The sequence below is a fragment of the Globicephala melas genome, chromosome 8, assembly GCF_963455315.2.
Source record: "Globicephala melas chromosome 8, mGloMel1.2, whole genome shotgun sequence".
In the NCBI taxonomy this organism is placed as follows: domain Eukaryota; kingdom Metazoa; phylum Chordata; class Mammalia; order Artiodactyla; family Delphinidae; genus Globicephala; species Globicephala melas.
The window spans coordinates 3402155-3424313 of NC_083321.1; the positions used below are offsets into that span (position 1 = coordinate 3402155).

A 22159-nucleotide genomic window follows, 5' to 3' on the forward strand; every position below is an offset into this window, starting at 1 on the left:
CCGCCCCACCCCTCAACAGGACCAAGGGATGCTTCTGAAGAGGAGATGCTCCTGCCAGCTGGGAACCGCTCCGAGGCTGGAGGTACGCACCAGCTCTCTGGAAGGGGAAGGGGTGCCCGGCCGCAGGGCAGCTCGGCCGGGCTTCCTGGCCGAGGTCCTGAAGTCACCGGTCACTTACGTTGATTATGACGGCAAGCTTCCCGATGCCTCTGAGGATATCGTACCAGATGCCTGGGGGAAAGGGAAGCACAGGTTTAAAGACCCCCTTGCCCTGGCTCTCAGTAACTCGGGCTAGCAGGCAGCAGCCGGGCCTTCGCAGGGGCCGGTCTGGTCCTCTTCTGGGGCAGGTCAGACACGTGGTAACAGGGAATAGTTTGGGGAGGACCTGGGGGAGCCTGGCTGACAACGGAGCCCATGGCTTGTACTGGCTCGTCAGCTGTTTGTAAGCAAACTGTGTAGCTTCTCAAAGAGATGCTTAGAAACACCTGGTCCCTGGTTCTGAACAATCTCCCGTGAAGCTGCGTAAACTACTGATCGGCGTGGATGGAGTAGACAGAGAGAGACAAAGATTCAGTTTGGACGCAGCTCCTGCCCCAAAGAGCCCACGCAGCAGTAACTGGAGACTGAAACCACGAAGTTTGATGTCCTATGAATTTTCCGTAGCTCTAGTGCCAGGAAAACTGAATTTAGGGACAGGCCAGATGCAGGGCGAGTGTCAGGGAGCAAAGCCAGGGCCCCCGGCTGGTGAGGCTGGGACCATGGCCTGGGTATAATGACTGGACAGCAGTGCGGTACAAACCATTTCCCGTCTGGATGCCCCCTTGTTCCCATCACCCCAAGGTGCAGCACTGTAGCTCATCGCAGGTGAACAGAAGGATGGTCCTTTCTGAACCAGAAAGCCCAGGACAGAAGCACTTTATCCAGGGCTAGCCCCACTCCTTAGGGCCTCAATGCTGCGACTCCTGGAAGGGCGCCCAGTGCCCCTGCCCCCAACCTGACCGCGTTCCTATGAGGCTAGCACACATCACGGAAAAGCTGGGGCTGGAATCCTGTCCCAGGCACTCTCTCTCCCTGCCTGGAGCCAGACCTGAGTGGTGACAACGGCACTCCTCAGGAAGGGCTGGAGGGGACAGTGGCCGGTGGTGGGGGGCTCTACCAGGGCACACAGAGCTGCTCATGGGCGTTCCTGCCCTCGCAGTGAGCGCCCGTCTCGGGAGTGTATGCTTGGGGGTCTGCAGAGACCGCAGGAGTTCAGGCCCATGTAGCCCAGAAGCTGGAAGCCGCAGGCTGGGACCCAGCACCCGAGGTCTGCCGTGAGGGGGCTCCCCAGCCGCCGCCGGGTACCACTCCACGAAGCAAGCATTCACGCTGCCCGCTGTAGACCCTTCTGCGGGGCCTCGTGGGAGTGACGTTCACCTCCCTGCCCATCAGCCGCCCGTGCAGGCTATCACCGAACCCGAGATGTGAAGTTCGTCCCGGTTCTGTTGGGTCTTCCCACGAGGGCAGCGGTGTTTGATTCACTTTCGCGCTGGAGCAGTGGCAGGGCGGTCCCGGGGCCTGCACGCCTCGGGGCGCTAGGTCCACCACCCTTCCCGTCTCTCCCGAAGGAAGCACTCGAGGTGCAAATGAGCAAGAGGCAGCTCCTCGGACGACGCATCTGTACAAAGTCAGCGCTGTGCAGGGCCCACCCTCACGGCTGGCCGCCTCGGGGGCTGGGAGCCCTTCTGGAGACGCCACGCTCCCGGGGAGCACATCCTTCATCCCTCCTGGGTCTAGTACGCAGCCTGGCACGTGGGGCTGGGTGCTGTTGGCTAAGTGTTGGCTGAGTGACTGTATGAACGCAGAAAGCCCTTCCAACTAGGCTTCACGCCCGAGCAGAGGTGGCCACATCCAGGTGCGTGGGTGTTTCCTCGAGCTTGTCCGCTACTTAAAAAATGCTGGTGGGAATGTAAATTGATACAGCCACTATGGAGAACAGTATGGAGGTTCCTTAAAAAACTAAAAATAGGGCTTCCCTGGTGGCGCAGCGGTTGAGAGTCCGACTGCCGATGCAGGGGACACGGGTTCGTGCCCCGGTCCGGGAAGATCCCACATGCCGCGGAGCAGCTGGGCCCATGAGCCACGGCCGCTGAGCCTGCGCGTCCGGAGCCTGTGCTCCACAACGGGAGAGGCCACAACAGTGAGAGGCCTGCGTACCGCAAAACAAAACAAAACAAAACAAACTAAAAAATAGAACTACCATACGACCCAGCAATCCCACTACTGGGCATATACCCTGAGAAAACAATAATTCAAAAAGAGACATGTACCACAGTGTTCACTGCAGCACTATTTACAATAGCCAGGACATGGAAGCCAGGATATGGAAGTGTCCATCCTCGGATGAATGGATAAAGATGTGACACATATATACAATGGAATATTACTCAGCCATAAAAAGAAACGAAATTGAGTTATTTGTAGTTAGGTGGATACACCTAGAGTCTGTCATACAGAGTGAAGTAAGTCAGAAAGAGAAAAACAAATACCGTATGCTAACATATATATGGAATCCACGGGAAAAAAAAAAAAGGGTCATGAAGAACCTAGGGGTAAGACGGGAATAAAGACACAGACCTACTAGAGAATGGACTTGAGGATATGGGGAGGGGGGAGGGTGAGCTGTGACAAAGAGAGCGGCATGGACATATACACACTACCAAATGTAAGGTAGATAGCTAGTGGGAAGCAGCCGCACAGCACAGGGAGATCAGCTCGGTGCTTTGTGACCACCTGGAGGGGTGGGATAGGGAGGGTGGGAGGGAGGGAGACGCAAGAGGGAAGAGATATGGGGACATGTGTATATGTATAACTGATTCACTTTGTTATAAAGCAGAAACTAACACACCACTGTAAGGCAATTATACTCCAATAAAGATGTTAAAAAGAAAGATACAATGCAAATAGAAAACAAATGTTGACGGATGTTCCCAGACCAGGATGACGTGTTTTTAAAAAGCGAAACTTGCTGCTTCTAAAGGGGCCTCAGCTCTGGGTCAGCAGCGGGCTGGCAGCTCCAGGACGACAGTTGGCCGTGGCTGGCAGCGGCGCCCCCTTCAGGCCACACAATGCACTGCAGGTCTCTCTGTACCAAGGCAACTCCTTTATCACCACCAGTTGCTTAGAGAAACATTTATCCAAACCCAGACCTGACTAAAGTGGGGAGACAAAAAAAACCCGAGGGTAGGGTGTTTCATGGGAACAAGCACGCCTGCTGTGTCTGTTTCGTCCACTCCTTCTTGCGGCCCCGCCTGGCCCCGAGGGCTCTGAGCTTGAGGACTCCGAGTGGGGGGCCAGGGTGCCGGTGAGCCTGGCAAGTTGAGGTTTCCGGGCAGGGGGCTGCCTCGGGGGGCGGCTCCTGAGCACAGCAGGAGGAAATGAGTCTGCGGCCGGCCCAGGCCGCGGCCCAACGGGCTGAGACAGGTGACAACAGAAAACGGGGCTGCTGAGGTGGGAGATGGATGGGCCAGCGAGGGCTTTCCACGGCCCGGGGCTGAGCCGGGCTTCCAGGTCCCGCAGTGCCTTTATGTCCGGGCCGAGGGTCCTCTGTGCGATCCCCACTCCAGAACCGTGGGCTCCTGTTGCAAAAGTGCAGAACCCGGACGCCGCTCCGGCCCGCAGGATCACCTCTTCTGGAGCCTTGACCCTCCAAGCTATTCAGACACACACTGCACTCCAGGATAAGAATCATTGCTCTGACGACCTCGAGGTACAAGGGGCTGATGCTGTTTGGGACAAATCTTGGCTTCGCTTATGAAAATCTCGCGGGGGGAGATGCCTCATTTCCATCGGCCTTCTTCAAGGCATCACTGCTGTCCCAGGAGACGCTAAGCCCCGTTTCCAAGCACACGTCAGGGAGGTGTTTAGACGCGCCTGTCAACTCTCAGCACCCGGGAGCCGAGCTCAGGCAGAGTTCCTCACTCGGAAGCCTCTGAAGAATGAGCATGAGGGCAGGAAGCATGCTGGTCTGGAGTCAAAGGTCCAGGACTGCGACGCTGGAGCCGGTTCCCACGTGCGCACGCGGCTGGGTCACTGCAGCCGCTCACCACGCCCCCCCTCTCCAGGGCCAAGCAGGGCAGTCGCGGCGCCTGTGCTTTGTGGCAGAGCTTCCTCCAGACACCCCTGGCGCCGTGGGTGCAGGTCATGGGGGCCACTGGGGCCCTCTGTCCCCTCAGGGCCCTGCACGGATCACAGGAGGAATACAAAAGCCTCTTCAAGGAAAGGTTACCGTGGAGGAGGCCATAAACAAACCCAGATTATGCTCCAGCTGACCAGGCAGGAACCAGGAAGGGAGCAGCCAGTCCGTAAGGACTGGGAATGATCGAGGAGCCGCGATCAGAAACCCTGAGGATACGATCCAAGCCCTGCTCGTGGTGGGAACGACAACGCCCACCAGGGCCGCGGAGGGCCGGTGGCAGCGTGGCGCCCTGGTGCTCCCTTCCACCCTGGGGGGCTGCAGGCTCTGGGTGCTGCTACAGGACACGGCCACGGCTCTGCCAGGCACAGATGCCAAAGCAAACTCTGGCCGCCGTGGACACGCCTGGGGCCTCCGGGCGCCTGAGAATCGGGCCTTTGTAAGCAACAAGTGGCGGGAGGCGACGCTCTTTTCTTCACGGCCGCTGGGCACGGGCTCAGGATTCCCAAGGACTGTCCAGGGAGCGCCGGGCGGGATGACCGTCTGCCCCATGCAGGCCTCAGGCGTGCACCTCACGGAGGTGTGCCGGGAGGGGCCGAGGGCTTGAGCGCTCCACTTCCAGCTCAGCTCCGCTAACCACCTGGCCTCAGTCTCCCCATCTGGAAAATGGGACCGAGGATTTGCCCCAGCTTCCCCACGAGGCTCCTGGGGGGACTCGACAGCTGAAAGCCCCAGAGAAAGTTCAATGCCAGGCACAGCTCTCTGGGGTCGTCCTCAGAGCAGGGCGGGGTACGCTTCCGAGAGCCCTGGGTTCCGCGTCTCCTTGATCTCGAGGCGGGGATTTGCAAACATGGCCTGTGGCCCAAATCAGTGCATGGCTGGTGTTATTGGATGACCCACGAGCAAAGAACAGCTCTTGCATTTTCAAGTGTGAGTGAAAAAAGCATGAGAAACTTAGCCTTTCGGTGAGAATTCTGCACATCACCTCAGTCCACAGAGACAAAAACGTTTACTCTCCGGCCATTCATGGAAACGTGAGCCGGGCTCTGACTCAGTGCAGCAGCAAACCCACTGCTTTGGACCTCTGTCCCCCCCGGCCCTGTGGCCACGGCCCTCCCGGCTACGTAGGGGTGTGGTGTGAGGGGCGAAGGCTCGCTCCAAGGCCACAGATGAGGCAGAATCAGGGAGCCAGAAGGGACTTCACAGGGCCAGTGAGTTCTGGGGCCTTAAAATCTTTTAAAATCATAAACGAAGTCTAGGACGGAGGACATCTGTTTGCCGGGTCTTTGCTGACTGTCTGGGTCGTCCAGATAGGAAGGAGAGACTAAAGTGGCAAAACACAGGGCGACGACCTCTGTACTGCAGCTGGGCTTAGACGTCCCTCCTGGTGGAACAGCGAGCGTGCCTGGACCCTCTCTAAGCCTGGGGCCGGCAGGTCACATCACGGAGCCCAGAGCACAAACGTGAACCAGGGGAAATCACCGATATCTGAGCGCATCTGAATCGTGAGAACGGCGATTTCATCCGGTTCAACCCGAGAGGCTGCACCGTGTAAAGCCGGACTCCAGGCTTCTCGGGGGGCGGGGGTGGATGGTGGAGAATCAGTGGGCCTGGCATCATCAGCGGGTGGGGGCCGCACCATGGGGCCCCGCACGGGCCAAGGAGCCCCTGGCTGGGGATGCAATGGCCTCAGGGGCGTTTTCAACGAGGGCGACCCAATGCCAAGGGCGAGAGAAGGTTTTGGAAGGAGTGACGAAGCCCCTGCATTTTTGCAAGATTATATTTGGGCTACAAAAGCCCAACCCAGACTTCTCTGGTGGCGCAGTGGTTAAGAATCCGCCTGCCAATGCAGGGCACACGGGTTCGAGCCCTGGTCCGGGAAGATCCCACGTGCCGCGGAGCAACTAACCCTGTGTGCCACAACTACAGAGCCTGTGCTCTGGAGCCCGCGAGCCACAACTACTGAGCCTGCGCACCTAGAGCCTGTGCTCTGCAACAAGAAAAGCCACCACGATGAGAAACCCGTGCACCGCAACGAAGAGTAGCCCCCGCTCGCCACACCTAGAGAAAGCCCGTGCGCAGCAACGAAGACCCAACGTAGCAAAAAATAAATAAAAATAAATAAATTTATTAAAAAAAAAAAGCCCAACCCAAAGATCTATCTCGCTGGTGTGCAAACCTTATTTTGGTAAAATGACAGATAACATCCCTAACACACAATTCAATCTTGTTTGTTCTAGGAACCAGCACAGAACTAGCACAGGTGCTGTTGTAACTAAAATTGTGTTCAATAGGAGATAAAACAAATATATTTTGTAATTTTCCATCTCATTTCAAGATAAAATCCCAATAAAGACTTTTTTGTTTTCACCCTGAAAATTGGGTTCTGGATTAAGTTGATTCCCTTTAAGATACGATGAGAATCGTCCTTGCTGGTGGGGGCTAGCTGTGGCAAAGGCGTGCATGGGGCTCTGAGCCCTGCCTACTAGATCCCTCCACTCCTGGACAGACGGGCACCCACATATGCTTAAATGCCTCTGGTGACGGGGAGCTCACCACTCCACAAGGATGTCGGTTCCACTTTTGACACCTTTGACTATTCGAAAGTCCTTATGCTGGTGTTAAACGTCCCCCAACCCCAAGCCCCTCTTCCACGTGGATGAGGAGCGCCTTAGTGACTCGGGGTTAAAAAGCCCAGGCTGCTCTCGGCCCTGACCCAACAGGCAGGTGACACGATGCTCTTCCTTCATTGCTGGGAGGGGGCTCCCTCCTTCCTTTACTCTTCTGTGAACGTTAAATGACTAAACGATACCCTCTGTAGGAAGGCACTGCTGAGCAGCTACTATGAGCTGGTCTGGCTCTGTGCTCTGGGGCCACGCAGACAGCCGGGGAGGGGCAGGGGTGCTGAGGGCCATCAGAGGCAATGTACCTTGTGGGCCTCCTGGAGCAGCACACCGGGGAGCAGCTCTGATATCCGAGCCACGAGCTCCTTCCCAAGTGTTCTCCGCAGCCCACACATCTCAGGAGTTGGCAGTTCGGGGTGGGGTGGAGAGGGGCCTGGAGGCCCTGCATCCTCACCCCCCGCCCCATCTCTGACCCTGTCCCCAGGGCAGGTGCAGTGAGGAGCCCGGGACCCCACTTTGCTAGCTCTGCCTCTGGCTTCCGGGGAGCTTCCCAAAGCCCAGTATGTCCTCCAACCCCAGCGCCCAGGGCACTCACCGATGTCCTTGGCTCTGACGGCCACCGGCCTTCGGAGCTCGGTGATGAACTTCTTGGCGTCCAGGCGTATCTCAATGATGTTGTTCAGCAGCGCAAAGAGCGGGGCCAGCGGGAAGGACGCAACGAACAGGGTGACAAAGCCGAACTGGATGACTGCAGAGAGGAGGGGACGGCGGTCAGCATGCACTGTCCCTGTCCCGGGATGGCAGGACCCCCGCCCCACGCCCCCGGGTCGGATGGGCCCTGCCTCCCGTGTGTAAGAGGGGATCTCGGACACGCCCAGGCCGGGAGGGAGCTGTGGGCAAGGTTCCAAGTTTTGCTCTGGACCTGAGTCTTGTCTCTTGAATAAAGGCCGTGTACTCACTTATCATATGTCTGATCTTAAAAATCACCAGTTAACGGGAAAAAGGTGCCCGTGAGCACAAAGGCCCAGCCTCGGTCACCCTGTGTGCGGGCCGGGACGGTGCCCTCGTGCTTCCTAGGACCTGGCGGGCCCGCGAGCATCACTGCGTCTCCAACAGCCCCCAGCGCCCCCCTCCGTCGGGCCCCGGGGAGCCGGTCGGGGACCGCCACCCACTGTCTGGACAATCTCGCCCCTCTGCCTCCCTCCCTCACTGTCCCTCCTTCTGCTCATCATGGGCCGGCGGGGCAGGTCGGGGAGAGGGTGCTGAATGGAAGTGAGTGGAGGAAGCTGGCTCAGGAACTGCACAGCCGGACCTCGCCCAAGGGCGCTCGGTGCCAGGCGGGAAACAGGGAAGCCGGCAGAATGTGGCTCCGGGCCCAGCGGGCTGAGCGTGACCACTGTTAGCGCGGTGGGGTGCCTGGAGGCTCTGTGTGATCCCTCGTCCCAGAGCCACGTCCCTGGCCCCTCACGTGCCCCACGGCGGCTCCGCGGAATGTTTCTGCGGATGCTGGCCTCGCCTGAAGGCTCTGGAGATGATGGACGGGATGGAGGCCACTGGATAAGCTCGGCGTTGGGGCCAGGGGGCTGCTGAGCCCCGAGGCTGCGGGTTCTCCGACTCCCGAGTGACACTGCCTCCCCTTGCCGGGACAGCAGCGGGGAGAGCAGCAGGAGGTGCGGGTGGGTCCTGCCCACTGGGCCTTTTCTTCCACCTACCCCATCCCAGCCCGAGTCGGCCTGGAGGAGACGGCCAGGCACAGGGTGGCTGCTCCGTGGGGGGGCAGGAGGGGCCTCCCCCGGGAATTTCATTTCACTAAACCCCAGAGGATCCAGGACTCTCCAGCCACCATAAAAATTAAAATCTGGGGACTTCCCTGGTGGCACAGCGGTTAAGAATCGCCTGCCAATGCAGGGGACATGGGTTCGAGCCCTGGTCCGGGAAGATCCCACATGCCGTGGAGCGGCTAAGCCCGTGCGCCACAACTACTAAGCCCACGCGCTGCAACTACTGAAGCCCGCACGTCTAGAGCCGGTGTTCCACAACAAGAGAAGCACCCGCTCGCCGCAACTAGAGAAAGCCTGCGCGCAGCAACGAAGACCCAACGCAGCCAAAAAAAATAATAATAAACTTAAAAAAAAATTAAAATCTGGGGAAACGACCGACTGCAGTCTCTCAGCGGATCATAGGCTGCTGTTCTCGGTGTCCATCCGCCCACGGGGTCAGGCAGTGGAGACCCTCCTCCCAGGCCCCACGATGAGCATAAACAGCTGGGCAGAGGGCAGGCCTGGGGAGGCGGCACCCGCAGGGCGGGGAGCTGCCCGTCTGCCTCCGGTTCAGCCTGGATTTGATTCCGGGACGATGTCCGGGAGGATGTCACCCAGACGCCACACCATCTCCTTGTCTTAAGTCTCAGAGTGTTACGGCACTGGCGTCCGGGAAGCTGGGAGTGACTTACTGGGACCAACTCTGCCAACAGGGAGGGACACACCCGTGGTACAATTAAACAGAACCGCTCCTGAAACCCAAGGCCACCCCACCCCTGACCAGCCCACCCTGCAGACCAGTCCCTGGCTGGTTTGCCCAGGTGCCTGTTAAAACGCAGAGTCCTGGGTCCCACTCCGTGCAGACCAGGATTGGGCCCGGGAACCAGCATTAAAATTTTTTGTTTTTGCTGCACTGCGAGGCTTGAGGAATCTTAGTTCCCCGGCCAGGGATCAAACCCGGGGCCCCGGCTGTGGAAGCCCGGAGTCTTAACCACTGGACCGCCAGGGAAGTCCCCCAGCATTTAAGATAAGCTGTCCATGGTGGTTAGGGGGCACGACACTGGGACCCCGTGCGCGAGTGTCAGCCTTCACTCATCCGTTCATTCAGGGAGCACACGTTGGGCACCCACTGTATACCTGGACCTGTGCTGGGGCAGGGGGTACAGCAGTGAAGAAAAAAGACCTGCTTTCATGGGGCTTTGATTCTACAGGAGAGGCAGACGGTGGAGGAGTGAGAAAGGGTTGGGGACTAAAGATATCAGCTGTGGTGAGAACCAGAAAGCAGGGGGAGAGCCTGCCCCTTTTAAACCCTGCGGTGGGGAAGACCCCTCTGGTGGGGGACATTCTGAGCAGAGCCCTGCAGGAAGGGAGAGAGGGAGTGACGCTCATACCAGGGGAAAGCGTTACGGGCAGGGCACAGCCAGCGCAAAGGCCCCTTGGCAGGAGTGACCTCTGTGAGTTTGGGTAACAGCAAGGAGGCCAGCGTGGCCCAAGTGGAGGGAGAGGTAGGAGGTGGGGTCAGGGAGGCTCCAGGTGGCTGCCACGCAGGCCACACCTGGCCTGTCCCCTCTCTCTCTCGCCCCACTCCTGGGAGTCATGTGCCGCCTCTGGGCATCCTCCCATCCAGCGGCACAGCTGCAGGTGACACGGCTGAGTCCTGGGTGTGTCCCGCTCCGTGCAGGGACCGCAGCGAGCCCCCGGCGGCCAGCTGGCCCTTTTCCGTCCTGCCCCGTCTCCCAGGACAGGGTTCTCCCGTCACTCACTCATCTCCATGTACTCCGGGGTGAGGCCCGCGAAGGGCTCCAGCGTGTAATCCACCTCGTACCGCTGCTTCTTCTTCACGTACTCGTCGTGGTCAGAGGGGCTCTGGTGCCTCAGCCTCAGGTAACGGATGAACTTCTTCATTTTCCTGAAAGACACACGACGTCACCTCGGTTGGGTTTCCAGGGAGGTGGGCTCGGGGGTCTGGCACCTCCAAGCTGTTTTGCCAATTCTCTGAGCCCTCGCGCGTTCTCAATCCTGAACTAACATCTTGGCGATGACCCCTCTGTTGATGATTTCCTTTGCCGTTTTCCCCAGGGGCAGGGGGCAAGCATCACTGCTCTGTTTGTGACATGAGGAAACGGAGGCCAGGGAGGGTCCCTCAGGTGTCAGGGGTCTGGCCGGCCCCAAGCAGACTTGGCTGCCTTGGACCATGGAGGCTGGCACGTGGGTTTGGGGCCACCTGTGGGTACCCTGCATCCTCAGCCAGTTGGGAGCAGGGGTCGTCCTGGCCTCGTCCACTAGGGGTGGCTACTGCCCATCTTCCTCCCGTGTCCTCACCACCTCCCTGTTTCCGGTGCCCCCACCCTGGTCCAGGCCCCGCATCACCTGTCACCCAGACTACTGCAAGGGCCTCCCGAGCGCCCCAGGGCCCCGATCTCCCCCTTGCTCCGCCGTGACCTGAAGCGGATGCTACTCACGGGATGCCGATCTCAAACAGGTTGTTCTGGATCAGCTGCTTCCCCAGCATGATGATGCTCAGCTGGATACACAGCTCCATCAGGCAGCCCCCCGGGGCGCACTGCGGCAGAGAACGGGCGTCAGCCCCCGCCCCCGCCCCGCCTACCGGGAGAGACCACCCCAGCTCCCAGCGAGGGGAGGTCGGCCCTCGTGTCCTCCACATCGAACCCCCGGAACCTTGGAATGGAAACTTATTTGGAAATAGGGTCTTTGCAGATGTGACCGAGTTAAGATGAGGTCGCGCTGGCATAGGGCGGACCCTGCTCCGATTGCCGGTGTCCTGATAAGAGGAGGAAACACACAGGCACACTGAGGGGAGGAGGCCCCGTGAAGACCAGGCAGAGGTTGGAGAGGCCCATCGATGAGCAGGGCGAGGCCAAGGATCGCCCGCGGCCGCCAGAGCTGGGAGAGAGGCCTGGAGGAACCCTCCCTGGAACCTTCGGAGCGAGCGTAGCCCTGCGGACACCTTGAGTTCGGACTTCTGGCCTCTGGACCCATAAGAGAATAAATCGCTGCTGTTTTAAGCGACCCGGTCTGTGGTATCTTGTTACAGCAGCTCCGGGAAGCGAGTACAACCCGGCCAACAGGCTCTCGGGGCTGCAGCAAGGCTCAGAGCGGAGCACACTGCCACGGAGTAGGCAGCGGCGGGGCTGGGTCTCAGGGCTGCTCCTGCCCCAGGGCCATGCAGGCTAGGGCCGTGCAGCTGGGCAGCCGCGGGGTGAGGGAGCCGGCCACTCCTCGGAGGCCTAATGCCCTGTGGGTTTGTACCGGGGGCCGGGCAGGCCGTCAGAAGCTTAACTTGTCCAAGTGAAGGGAACTCAAGGGACACTGGGTGACACTCTGGGGCACAGCTCACTCCTCTCTGAGTCCTGAGCAAAACTTTATATACCATTACCAAAGAATTTATCTGGGACAGCCATCAATCTCATTAAAAAAAACCAAAGACGTCCCCCACTTTATTCTACTCCACAAAGGCATTTCCCCAACTTCTCCAACCATTAAAGAGCTTAACAGGGTGTCATCTATGTAAATGATGTGTTGTATAGTGGGGAAGCACGTCGTGGGCTTCTTGCAAACATCCCTTACTGCGGATGAGGCCTATGTCTTGGGATGTCCAGGGGTCGGCATTTAGGTGGTTGACCTTCTAGACTGTGCCCCAGGCAGCCAGATGACCCTGTACCTGAAGCCCACCCCAATCCTCCCCACCCTGTTTCACGGAATCTTTATCAAGAAGACCCTGATAAAAAAGAGCCTCCTTTTCCGATATGCTGAATTATTCTGCAAGTTGGAAATTTGGGCTGGTCTCCCTGAGACCTGAGCCTGGCTGGGTCTGACGGAGCTGACGGAGCAGGTCTGGGGGCCAGGACTCAGCGGCAGAAGGCAGCTGGACAACTCACCAGACCTGGAGTGGCCGGAATCGCCGAGCAGAAGCCCAAGGTCACCAGCATGCCGCTTGGCGGGGAGAGAGGTGGGCATTTCAATGTTAAAGAAAAAGAAGCGTAGCTGAGTCCTGTTTTTGCCTCACTAATTCATCTTAACCAAAGAGAAAAACATTCAAGGTCTTACAGAAAAAGAAAAAAAAAAAAAAAAAGCGGGTGTAACTTTTTGGCTTCCATGACCCTGAAGAGACGTTCTCCTTTTAGGGTAATCCTACATGGACAGGCCAAAGGAGATCGAAGCCCCATCCCTGCAGCTGGAGAACAGAGCAGGGGTCTCTCAGGGCAGGGAACCGTCAGGTTTGCCATGAGGACGGAACCAAGAAAGCGGAGCAGCGCGTACGATCTCGTTACCTCTTCCATCCGGAAAGAACGGAAAATGTACACGTAGTCGCCTGGGCGTCCGACAAACCTGCAACAATTGGGGGTCATTCAGAGAGGGGAGAGCGGGCTCGGGGAGACCCCCAGGTGGGGACTGGGCCGTGTCATGATTCCCCAGGTCAGAGCCTCCGGTGTCTCACAGGCTCTTCCCTCCACCCGTGTCACCGACTAAGAATCACCCACAGGGGTTTTCTGTTGGTCGAACGTTTGTGATTCCCAAACCAACAGGTGGGTAAGAAAACACAGCTTCAACAGGAAACCAAGAGGCTGAAGGGCAGATAGAGGGGAGGAGCCCAGGAAGGGAAGAAGGTACAGCAGCCTAAGGGCAGAGGGCGCTACCCGCCATGGCAGGGTCACGGAACCACGCTGGGGACTGTGGACCGGCTGGGGTGCGGGCGGTCCCTGCGGCCGCCTCTCAGCCTCCTGTGGGATGAGGGAGTAGGGGGCCTCTGAGAGCCTGCTCCGATGTGGGTGCTCTCAGCAGGGCCTGGGCACCTCGGCCCAGCTGCAGGACCCCAGGGTGGAGTGGTACTTATAAATCACATCATGCCAAGGAAGGTGACTTCCGAAGGGGTTCTGGGATCAGCCCTGCCAGCCTCTAGGCGGAGGGGTGGTGGGGAGTCTTGATGGGTGGGCCACAGGCCCCGATAAACCCAGGACGGCTCCAGAGGGTCAGGGCATGGGGTTCACCCCCCCACCAGCCTGGAACACCAGCGGCTGCCCTTCCCATATCTTCTCCTGCATCCCTCATCCCCCGCGCTGTGGGAACCCCTGGAACACCAGTGGCTGTCCTTCCTATATCTTCCCCTGCAGCCCTCATCCCCCTCACTGGGGGAACCCTGGAGCTCCTGCAGCCCTCATCCCCCACACTGGGGGAACCCCTGGAGCACCAGCGGCTGCCCTTCCCATATCTTCCCCTGCAGCCCTCATCCCCCGCGCTGGGGGAACCCCTGGAACACCAGCGGCTGCCCTTCCCATATCTTCCCCTGCAGCCCTCATCCCCCGCACTGGGGGAACCCCTGGAGCACCAGCGGCTGCCCTTCCTATATCTTCCCCTGCAGCCCTCATCCCCCGCACTGGGGGAACCCTAGAGCTCCTGCAGCCCTCATCCCCCGCGCTGGGGGAACCCCTGGAGCACCAGCGGCTGCCCTTCCTATATCTTCCCCTGCAGCCCTCATCCCCCGCACTGGGGGAACCCTGGAGCTTGCCGCCCGGCATCCCTGCTTCCCAGGGTTCTGTTTCCTGAGCTCCTCAATGTCTAGGGTCCCTGCTTCCCGGGTCCCTGCTGCTTGGGGTCCCTGTTCCCTGGGGTCCCTGCTTTCCAGGGTCCTTATTCCCTGGGCTCCCCGATGTCTAGGGTTCCTGCTTCCCAGGGTCCCTGCTGCCTGGCGTCCCCAACGTCTAGGGTCCCTGCTTCCCAGGGGACCCTGCTCCCTGGGGGCCCAGTGGGAGCCAGGCCTCTCCCCAAACTCGGCGGCAGTGGGAGCCACACTGACTGCTCTGCCCTGGGCCCAGGTGCCTCCCACCTGAAGAGAGATGAGGGAGGGGAGCCTTCTACTGGACTGCGGAAAAGCAGTGTGTTTCAGTCACTGAAGAAGCCCCTACCGGCCTTTGAAGAATGCCACGTAAAAGATGGGGGTGTAGGAATTCACGAACTTCAGCAGGAAAGCCTTGAAGATCAGCCTCTCCTCGAAGCTCTTCTCCGTCTTTGGAACCTCTAGAAGGAGTGAGACACGCGCTGCTGAGCCACTGCTCCGGGCCAGGCTGACCACTTCCCTCAGCTGTCACAGCAGTGAGGCTCAGAGAGGGTGAGTGACCAGCCCAAGGCCCCACAGCCGGAGGGAGGCGACCTAGGGCCGCCTGGCTCCAGGGCTTGGCCGGGGCACTCACCGATCTTGGTGAGCCACCTGGCTATGCAGCCGTACACCTCGTCCAGGAGGATGATGACCACCAAGTTGATGATGACCGCCGTGGCCGTGACAGTGACCCGGATGTTGGACCGCACGGAGGGGGAGGAGTTCATGGCTAAGGCGGCGGCCGTAGAGATTCTGTAGATGATGACGCCGAGGACGATGGCGAAGGTCACTGCGATCTGCGGAGGGAGGAGGGGATGCTCTTGGCTGGGTCCCCTTGGGCCCATCGGAACCTCCCCCGGCTCCCTGGGCCCAGCTGTCCCCCCACCCAGGAGCACTTCCGCTGCAAAACCAAGATGGGTGTTTCTTGTCACCCACCAAGTGCCATGGCTTTATGGGTGCTCACTTCACAGATTAATGAGTGGCTAGGTTCTGTTTTATAGAAGAGGAGACATGTTCAGAGAGGTTGCGCCACCAGGCCAGGTCAGCCAGCGCGTGAACTGGGATTTCCCAGGTGTGCCGACCGAGCTTGGAGGGCAAGGTTCTGCCACTTGCTATGGGGCATCGTGATGTCTTGCCCACTGTCCCCGACACGACTTAGGGTCGCAACCCCAGAAGCTGCCTGGCTTGTGTGATGGCAGGCTGACTACAGGGGGGGCTTCCTCCCAGCCTGGATGACCCTGAGTGGAAGCAGTGACGTTCTCCATGCTATTGCAAGAGGTGGGTGGGGCGTGGGATGGTCTGGTCCCACCGGCAACGCTGCAGGCCTGGCTGGGACAGATGGATGGGGTCCCTTCTCCCAACCTCGCCAGGAGCCACCCACACCCTTCGGCTTGTCCCTGGGAACGAGACCCTCATCTTGCCCAAACCACTGTGGGACCAGAACATTCCCTGAAACTTGGACTGGCGGTCGCTTGAGAGGCCGGGCTAGGCTAGGATGACAAGTCTGTTCTGTGTGGAGCCGTGTGTCTGCCTGGGCTCGTCTTCCTTACCCTCCAAGGCCCTGACTCGCCCTGGAAGACCTTGTCCTCACTCTGTCCTGTCCTAACAGTGAGGATGCCTGCAAATCCCAGTGCCGAGGGGACACTGAATGGAGGGCAGTTGTGCAGGGCTGTCACCCGAGCCCGACTACACGGCACCCTCTGTGTGTCCAGGGTCCTGGGCATGTCACTCCCGCTGAGGCTGTGCAGGGCGGCCCAGCCCTGCCAGAACGGCCCCTCGAGGCTCCCAGGATAGCCCTGGAGGGGCACTGAGCCATGCTGTGCGCCTCTGATTGCAGCTTGGAAGGGCTGTGGCTGCTTCACCCCAGAGGGAGGCCACAGCGACGGGCATCTCCCAGGAAGCTCTTACTGTAAATTTCGGGCCAGTAACTCTGTAGCTGTCCATATCTGCGGGCGACTGAACGGTGACCACACATGCCCGGGGAACGTCCCGATGAAGTGGGGGGGCCCTGTGGTGAGGTGTGGGTACCTCTCCCCGCCAGCTGCCAGCTCCCAGCTCCTGGAATGCAGGCTTTCCTGGGAAAATCTCTCGCTCCTGCCAAGAGGCCCCTCCCAGGGGAAGGCACCGCCCTGGGCTCTGGAACGTCCCTCCTGCCTGCGTGTGGAGGTGCGGACGGGCGCCAGGCCTGCAGGGTGACTCAGCAAGGTGTCATGGGGGTGCACCGGCCTTTCCCTGTCAGAGGGCCGGTGTACCCCCATGACAAGCTCTATAGCTGTGTCCCCTCCTGGGTGCAATGCCCCCTCTGGAAGGAAAGGGCTGTGAGGGCCAGGGTTTGGCCACTGTGTTCATACGAGCATCTCCAGGGTTGGAGCACGGGGGCACCTTGTAGGTGCTCGACTGCTATTTGTTCGGAGAACGAAGCTCCCGAGTGCAGGACAAAACCGGTTCATCGGTGATGGGGTCCCCAGGACCTCAAGGGCCAGCCAGTTCCCTAACCCGCTGTCCCACCTTTGCGGCAGTGACAATGTGCCCATTTCCCCGCCTCTCTGCAGACAGGGGGGGCCAGGTGCAAGCAGAGGAGTGGGCGGGCCTTCTGGGAAAGCACATTCAAAGAGGGGCTGCCTCCGCTGGCCTCTGTCTCCTTCCCCTTCCTCCTGCCTGGAAAGTGGAGGTGATATTGGAGGTGGGGCAGCCATGTTGTGACCAAGAGGGACACAGGCACAGGACAGGTGTGCAGAAGGCCAGAGAAACCTGACGGAGGTGCCGGACCAGCCCTCCACTGCCCACCATCTTGATCCTTATTACGAGAGAAACTCAAAACCCCCTGAAGACTGTTCAAGGAAGTGACCCGTACCACGAGGGCTCTTGCCCGAACTTGCCGTGGCGCAGAAGGGCCCACAGCCTCCCACCTCCTGTCACGCCCTCGCTGGACCTTTTGTGCTGACATCGCTTCTTCTCTGCCAGGAGGGGCTGAGCCTTGGTGTCTCAGTCTTCCATTTCCCGCACCCCGTCCCCCGTCGGGTGAGCCCCGTGGATGCTCCAGGCAGGGACCACGTCATCCTACATCACCCCGCCAGCACCCCTGTGCTATTTGGGGAGTGTGCTCCAGGACCCTCAAAACGCGGCTGGGCCCACTGCCACCCAGTCATCCTGACAGCCCAACGGCCCTCCCCCCACCCCCAGTGGCTCCCAATCTGTGGTCTTGGGGGTCCCCACCACACATTTCTTTACCTCAGAGGCGTCCTTCTTGCCGTATGAGAGAGTGTTAGGGGGAACGGAGTCCTCCCTCTGCTTCCAGCTATTCAGGTTAGGGGGCCTCAGATGCCACCGCCAGTGGAAGACCAAGGCAAGCCCACCCGTGTGTCTCCAAGTTCATACGGAAGGGCGGGGGGTGTCTCAGGGCAGACTGTCTGCCTGGCCTCTGGCCTGGGGAGGGGGTGAGACCTCTGGCCTCCATTTCCTCAGCAGCAGGAGGGGGACAGGCAGGTGTGAGGCCCTCAGGCCACTGGGCACAGCCCAGCCCTTGGTACACAGCGGCCATGCGGATGACCTTGATAGCAAGGTCATCGCTACAGTGACCACAGGTGGCCCTGACCCATTGTGGGGGGAATGAAAGCACGGCTAGCATGGGCCTGAGGCCTTCCAGGGATGCAGCCCAATTAACTGGGGATTAAAAGCCCCTAATAGAGCCGGTCACAGTGTTGGCAATTCATTCAAATCAGCAGTGTCCGGATGAACCTGGCGTCACCGGCCCTCCGTCACCTGAGTGGCATCGTCCTGATTTTTGTCCTGTGTGTTCTTCACTTACTGGTTTTCTTCAAAAGCCCTCCGTTTTGTCTTAAATAATACCTGCGAACTCCTAGGTTTGAATGACTAGTTACTTATATGCGTCACTCTCAGAACGAAAGATGTGTGTCAGGGACCAAAGGGAACCACCGCACGGGCCCCAGGGCTTGGGAAGCCCCCTGGGGGTCACTGCAGAACCCTGGCCCCTCCCCAGTTTAGGGGGCTGGTGGAATCCCCCCACCACCCTGCCTAGCCTGGGATGAACACAGCTGCCACGAGGATGGCTGGCCCCATCCAGGTGAGCACCGCACACCTTGGTACACCTCCCTCCTTTACCTCCCAGAGCTCACCATGAAGATGATGGAGACCAAATTGGTGAAGTAGGCTGGGAACCGGTCTTTCCAGGTCAGCTTCACCTTGTCTGTCTGCAACACGAACAGGGCTGGGTCAGCGGTGGGGACCATCCCAGCGGAAAGATGTGTGTGTGCACATATATATGGGCGTGAACAACTTGGACAACAGAAACACGGTTAAAAAAAATGATGATGAGCGAATGCAAACGTCTGGCATCCGGGGCCTTATTCCCGATGAAATGATGCTACGAAATGATAGAAATAATAGTTGTCTAAAAAAGTGAGTCCTCTGTGTACGGGGTGTGATGGTGCCAGAGGCTTTTCTAAATTGGATGATCAGACCCCCGTCTGGGAGAAGCCTGGGCTCCTTTTCGTGGCTGAAGGTCTCATTTCCAAGGCCAGAAGATCTAAGCTGTTTTCCTTCGCCACCCAGACCATAATAGTAATTTTCCTTTGCAGAGCAAGTTGAAACAAGCCACCAGCACTCTAAGTTCAAACGCTGCCCGCCACGTAGCAACGGCGGAGAGCGGGGACACGGGGTCCGAAGGCTCTGGCACAGGGACAGCAGGGTCTGGAGGGACCTGAAGTGGACGCTTGTTGCTAACCTGGGATGTTTCAAGAATGGGGTGGATTTTGAACGGGAAAAATGCATGGACGAAGTCAAAGAATGCTGGCAGGCATGACACCCGAGGCCACGCATTCCAGGGCAGGTGGCATGCGTGTTAATGAGACCAGGGACCACTGGCAGGCAGCTGTGACAGGCACGTTTCACAAGCTCCAGAGACAGCCGAGCTCCCCCCACAAACCCACCACAGCCATGCAGAGACACCTCAACACACGTCACAGCCCGTGGGTACCGAAGGAAGGCAAAGCAACGTGGGTGTGAATGTTAAAAGGATAATACAGCAGTCAGAGTCGGTTGAGGAAAACACAGTGGACTTCGGTCATCTGCAAACACTCAAGCCTCGCGACGGCCCGACGTGACATGTACCAGTTTCACCCCCGCCATGGCTGTCTTAACCCTCTGCCTCCATTTGTTCGCTGGCTCCTCTGGAAGGTGCCGGCGCTTCTGGGGCGGGTGGAGGAAACAAGAGAGCACCGTGGGGTGAGACCGCCACCCAGGCTCCCGTCGGCCCCCTGGGCAGCCAGCACACCCCTGGCTGTGCCGGTGGCTGGGGCTGATTCAGGCTCTGGGCATCTTAAACCCATCAGAGATGGCAGAGACCCACATTCTAAAAGAAAGGCTGCCACAAAGGTAATGGAAATGAAAGCTCCAGCCTGGAAGCTCGGTGGGCTCCACGGGGCCCCTCTCACCAGACGGTGGCCGTAATTCAGACGGTGCATCTTATGCAAAGGCGAGGATGACCCTGAGCATTTTACGCCAACGTGAAGGAAGCCACACTCGGAATCCTAACACGGCAACGAAGGGGTGGATCTTTTCTTTCCTAAACAAATTCGGTACCATAGCTGGGGGAAAAATTAAAACCACAAAGTTGGGAGCCAGGGAAATGGAGGGGAAAATCAAGAGAGGGTGTGGCCCCACGGAGGCATTCAGGGCCTGGCGTCACCATCAGAGGCTGGCAGAAGTGAACCCCGACCTTTGTTGCTCTTGTGATCAAAGAGCTCGGGTCAGTGACCGGGAATCTGACATGGCTGCCCAGGCCCGGCACTCGGGCTTGGTCGAGCCCCTGACTTAAGTGGATGTGACACGGGCCACTGAGCCCTTTTTTCCTTAGGAAGGAATGAAATCCCATCCACGTTCACGCTACGAGGGGCCACCGTAAAGCCGTGGGGCGGACTGTCGGGGGGCGAGGATGCTGCACTGCACGCGGGTCGTGGTGGCTCACCATGGGGGCCTGGGGGCTTCAGAGCAGCGGCGACCACGCCTCTCCCTTTAGGAGAGGGGACGCAGCCCATGGGGGGCTGTTGGAGCCCTTGGTTCAAGGCCACAGGGCGGCCACGCGGAAGGCAACGTGCTCGGGACATGCGTTCTGATGTGTTAAGTTAAAAGGCCAGTCTCCTCATTTGGGGTGAGGACTCACGCTTTTGTGGTTATTTTCTCTGCACCCTCGGTCCCTCTCAGGCTCTGAGTTCAGGGAAGTGCACCCGCTTTCTGGCTGCGGGAGGACTGAGCTGGGCTTTTTGCTCTGTTACGGGAACTGGGGCCCGAGAGGGGGTTTCGCTGCACCCACTTTGCCCCCCCAGAGGGGACTTTTGATAATTAGGACCCCCAGCCACTCTGTACCAGCAAACTCTGTCCATGGGACACAATGACAAGAGAAGATCGATGCAGGGGTTTGCTCTGGTCACTCCCAGAGGCCGAGGGTGCAGATGTGACGCAGAACACCGGGATCTGGGAAGAGTGTCCTGCAATCGTTCCCCATCCCTTCAAGACCTGACTTTCCAGCCTCAGTGAGAGGTGGACAAGGGCCCGGGGGCTCTGTGCTTGTCCCATGTCATATAAAAAACCTCCGTTAAAAAAATAACCAAGCACCCCCAGAGGTTTGTGAGAATTCAGGCTGGAAACACGACTGCCAATTTGAATGAGAGGTTTTGAGGAAAAAGAAAGGCATTTGTTATAAAAAAAAAAAAAAAAGGTGACGGCTTCAGGAACATCACAAAAGCACTTCTCTCTCTCATTCTCACGGTCTGTGAGTGAGACAAGGAACTGGCCAGCAGCTCAGGGACCCTGTTGGGCAACCATCATTCAATGTAGAACTGGAGGGCTGGACATAATGACCACCCAGAGCAAAAAAGCTGCAAAGCTACTTGGTTCTTGATGTTGAAATGTTGGCTGAAGTTTGAGATCACCCTCAGGATAGATCAAAAAGGTAGGTCTCTACTCTAGCAAGTTTGACAAATCGGCCCCTTGCTTGCTTTATAAATAAAGTTTTATTGGAACACAGCCAGACCCATTTGTTTACCTGTTGTCTATGGCTGTTTTTATCCTACAATGGCAGAGTTGAGTTGCTATGACAGAGGCCTGCAGGGTCTAAAATATTTACTATCTGGCCCTGTCTGGGGGCCGGCCCCCCAACTACACAGTGCTTGCCGATCCCTGGTCTGAAATGTTGATGCATGTAGAATGTTTTACTGCTGGGAAAGCCAACTGGCAGCGGCCACCATACCTCTTTGCTTTTGGATTCTTTCCTAAGAGACTTCTCCAAAACTCTGGCCTCATATTCGGCTCTGGGATGATCCTGCGAAAGAAACCAAGTCAGCGGGGAGCCTTTGTTAATTTTGTGAGTTTGAGACCCTGAACAGGAGCACGCATGGCAAAATCAGCCCAGACATTCCCTTGGACACCCTTTGGGGCCAGTTCCTAGCTGGCTGTTTGTACCATTTCCAATTTAGAACTCATTGTATGCAGTTCACCCAGGATTCTCCACCTTGTGGGGAACCCTAGCCCACTGGGAAGGCCACAGAATCGGGCTCTGTGTCCTGCAGGCAGGTCAGTCTGCACCAGGCTGCAGCCCATCCTGCAGGAAACTCACTCTGAACACCCAGCCGTGAACTGACCCCTGAGAATATCCTATCTGGAGCCGTGGGGGTCAGAAGAGATGGCAGGAAGTGTCAGCAAAGCGGGGAGCAGACCAGAGGCACCAGACCTCGGGAGAGCCCAGAGCAGATCAGCGAAGGGCACTGGAACAGAAGAACAGGGGTTAAGAGAGACCCAGAGGTGGGGGAGGAAACGGAGACCCCTGCCCGCCATGGAAGAGCTGCAGGGAACCATTCAGCAGAAACAGATGGATCAGGTGTGTGAGAAGGTCCCTCTCCCAGGGAGACAGGCTACCGGAAGACAGAGGAGTGACAAAAAATTCCAAACCTTGACAGCCTCCTTCCGGGAA

At 58.5% G+C, this 22159-nt stretch overlaps 1 protein-coding gene across 5 annotated transcripts in view; it reads right to left on the bottom strand.

Moving 5' to 3' along the window:
- Positions 1-22159, bottom strand: part of ANO1 (anoctamin 1) — a 162304-nt gene that overhangs the window by 9658 nt on the left and 130487 nt on the right. For 3 of the 5 annotated variants that reach the window (XM_060302812.1, XM_070046078.1, XM_060302814.1), the window contains 10 exons: positions 21440-21511; positions 19303-19380; positions 18309-18383; positions 14768-14969; positions 14483-14594; positions 12851-12908; positions 11021-11121; positions 10322-10467; positions 7394-7546; positions 179-231 (listed from right to left, as the gene is read on the bottom strand). In XM_060302812.1, the coding sequence (XP_060158795.1) occupies positions 179-231; positions 7394-7546; positions 10322-10467; positions 11021-11121; positions 12851-12908; positions 14483-14594; positions 14768-14969; positions 18309-18383; positions 19303-19380; positions 21440-21511 (1050 nt within the window). The remainder of the gene's footprint in view (positions 1-178; positions 232-7393; positions 7547-10321; positions 10468-11020; positions 11122-12850; positions 12909-14482; positions 14595-14767; positions 14970-18308; positions 18384-19302; positions 19381-21439; positions 21512-22159) is intronic. The other 2 variants (XM_060302813.2, XM_030833238.2) reach the window with 2 other exon arrangements.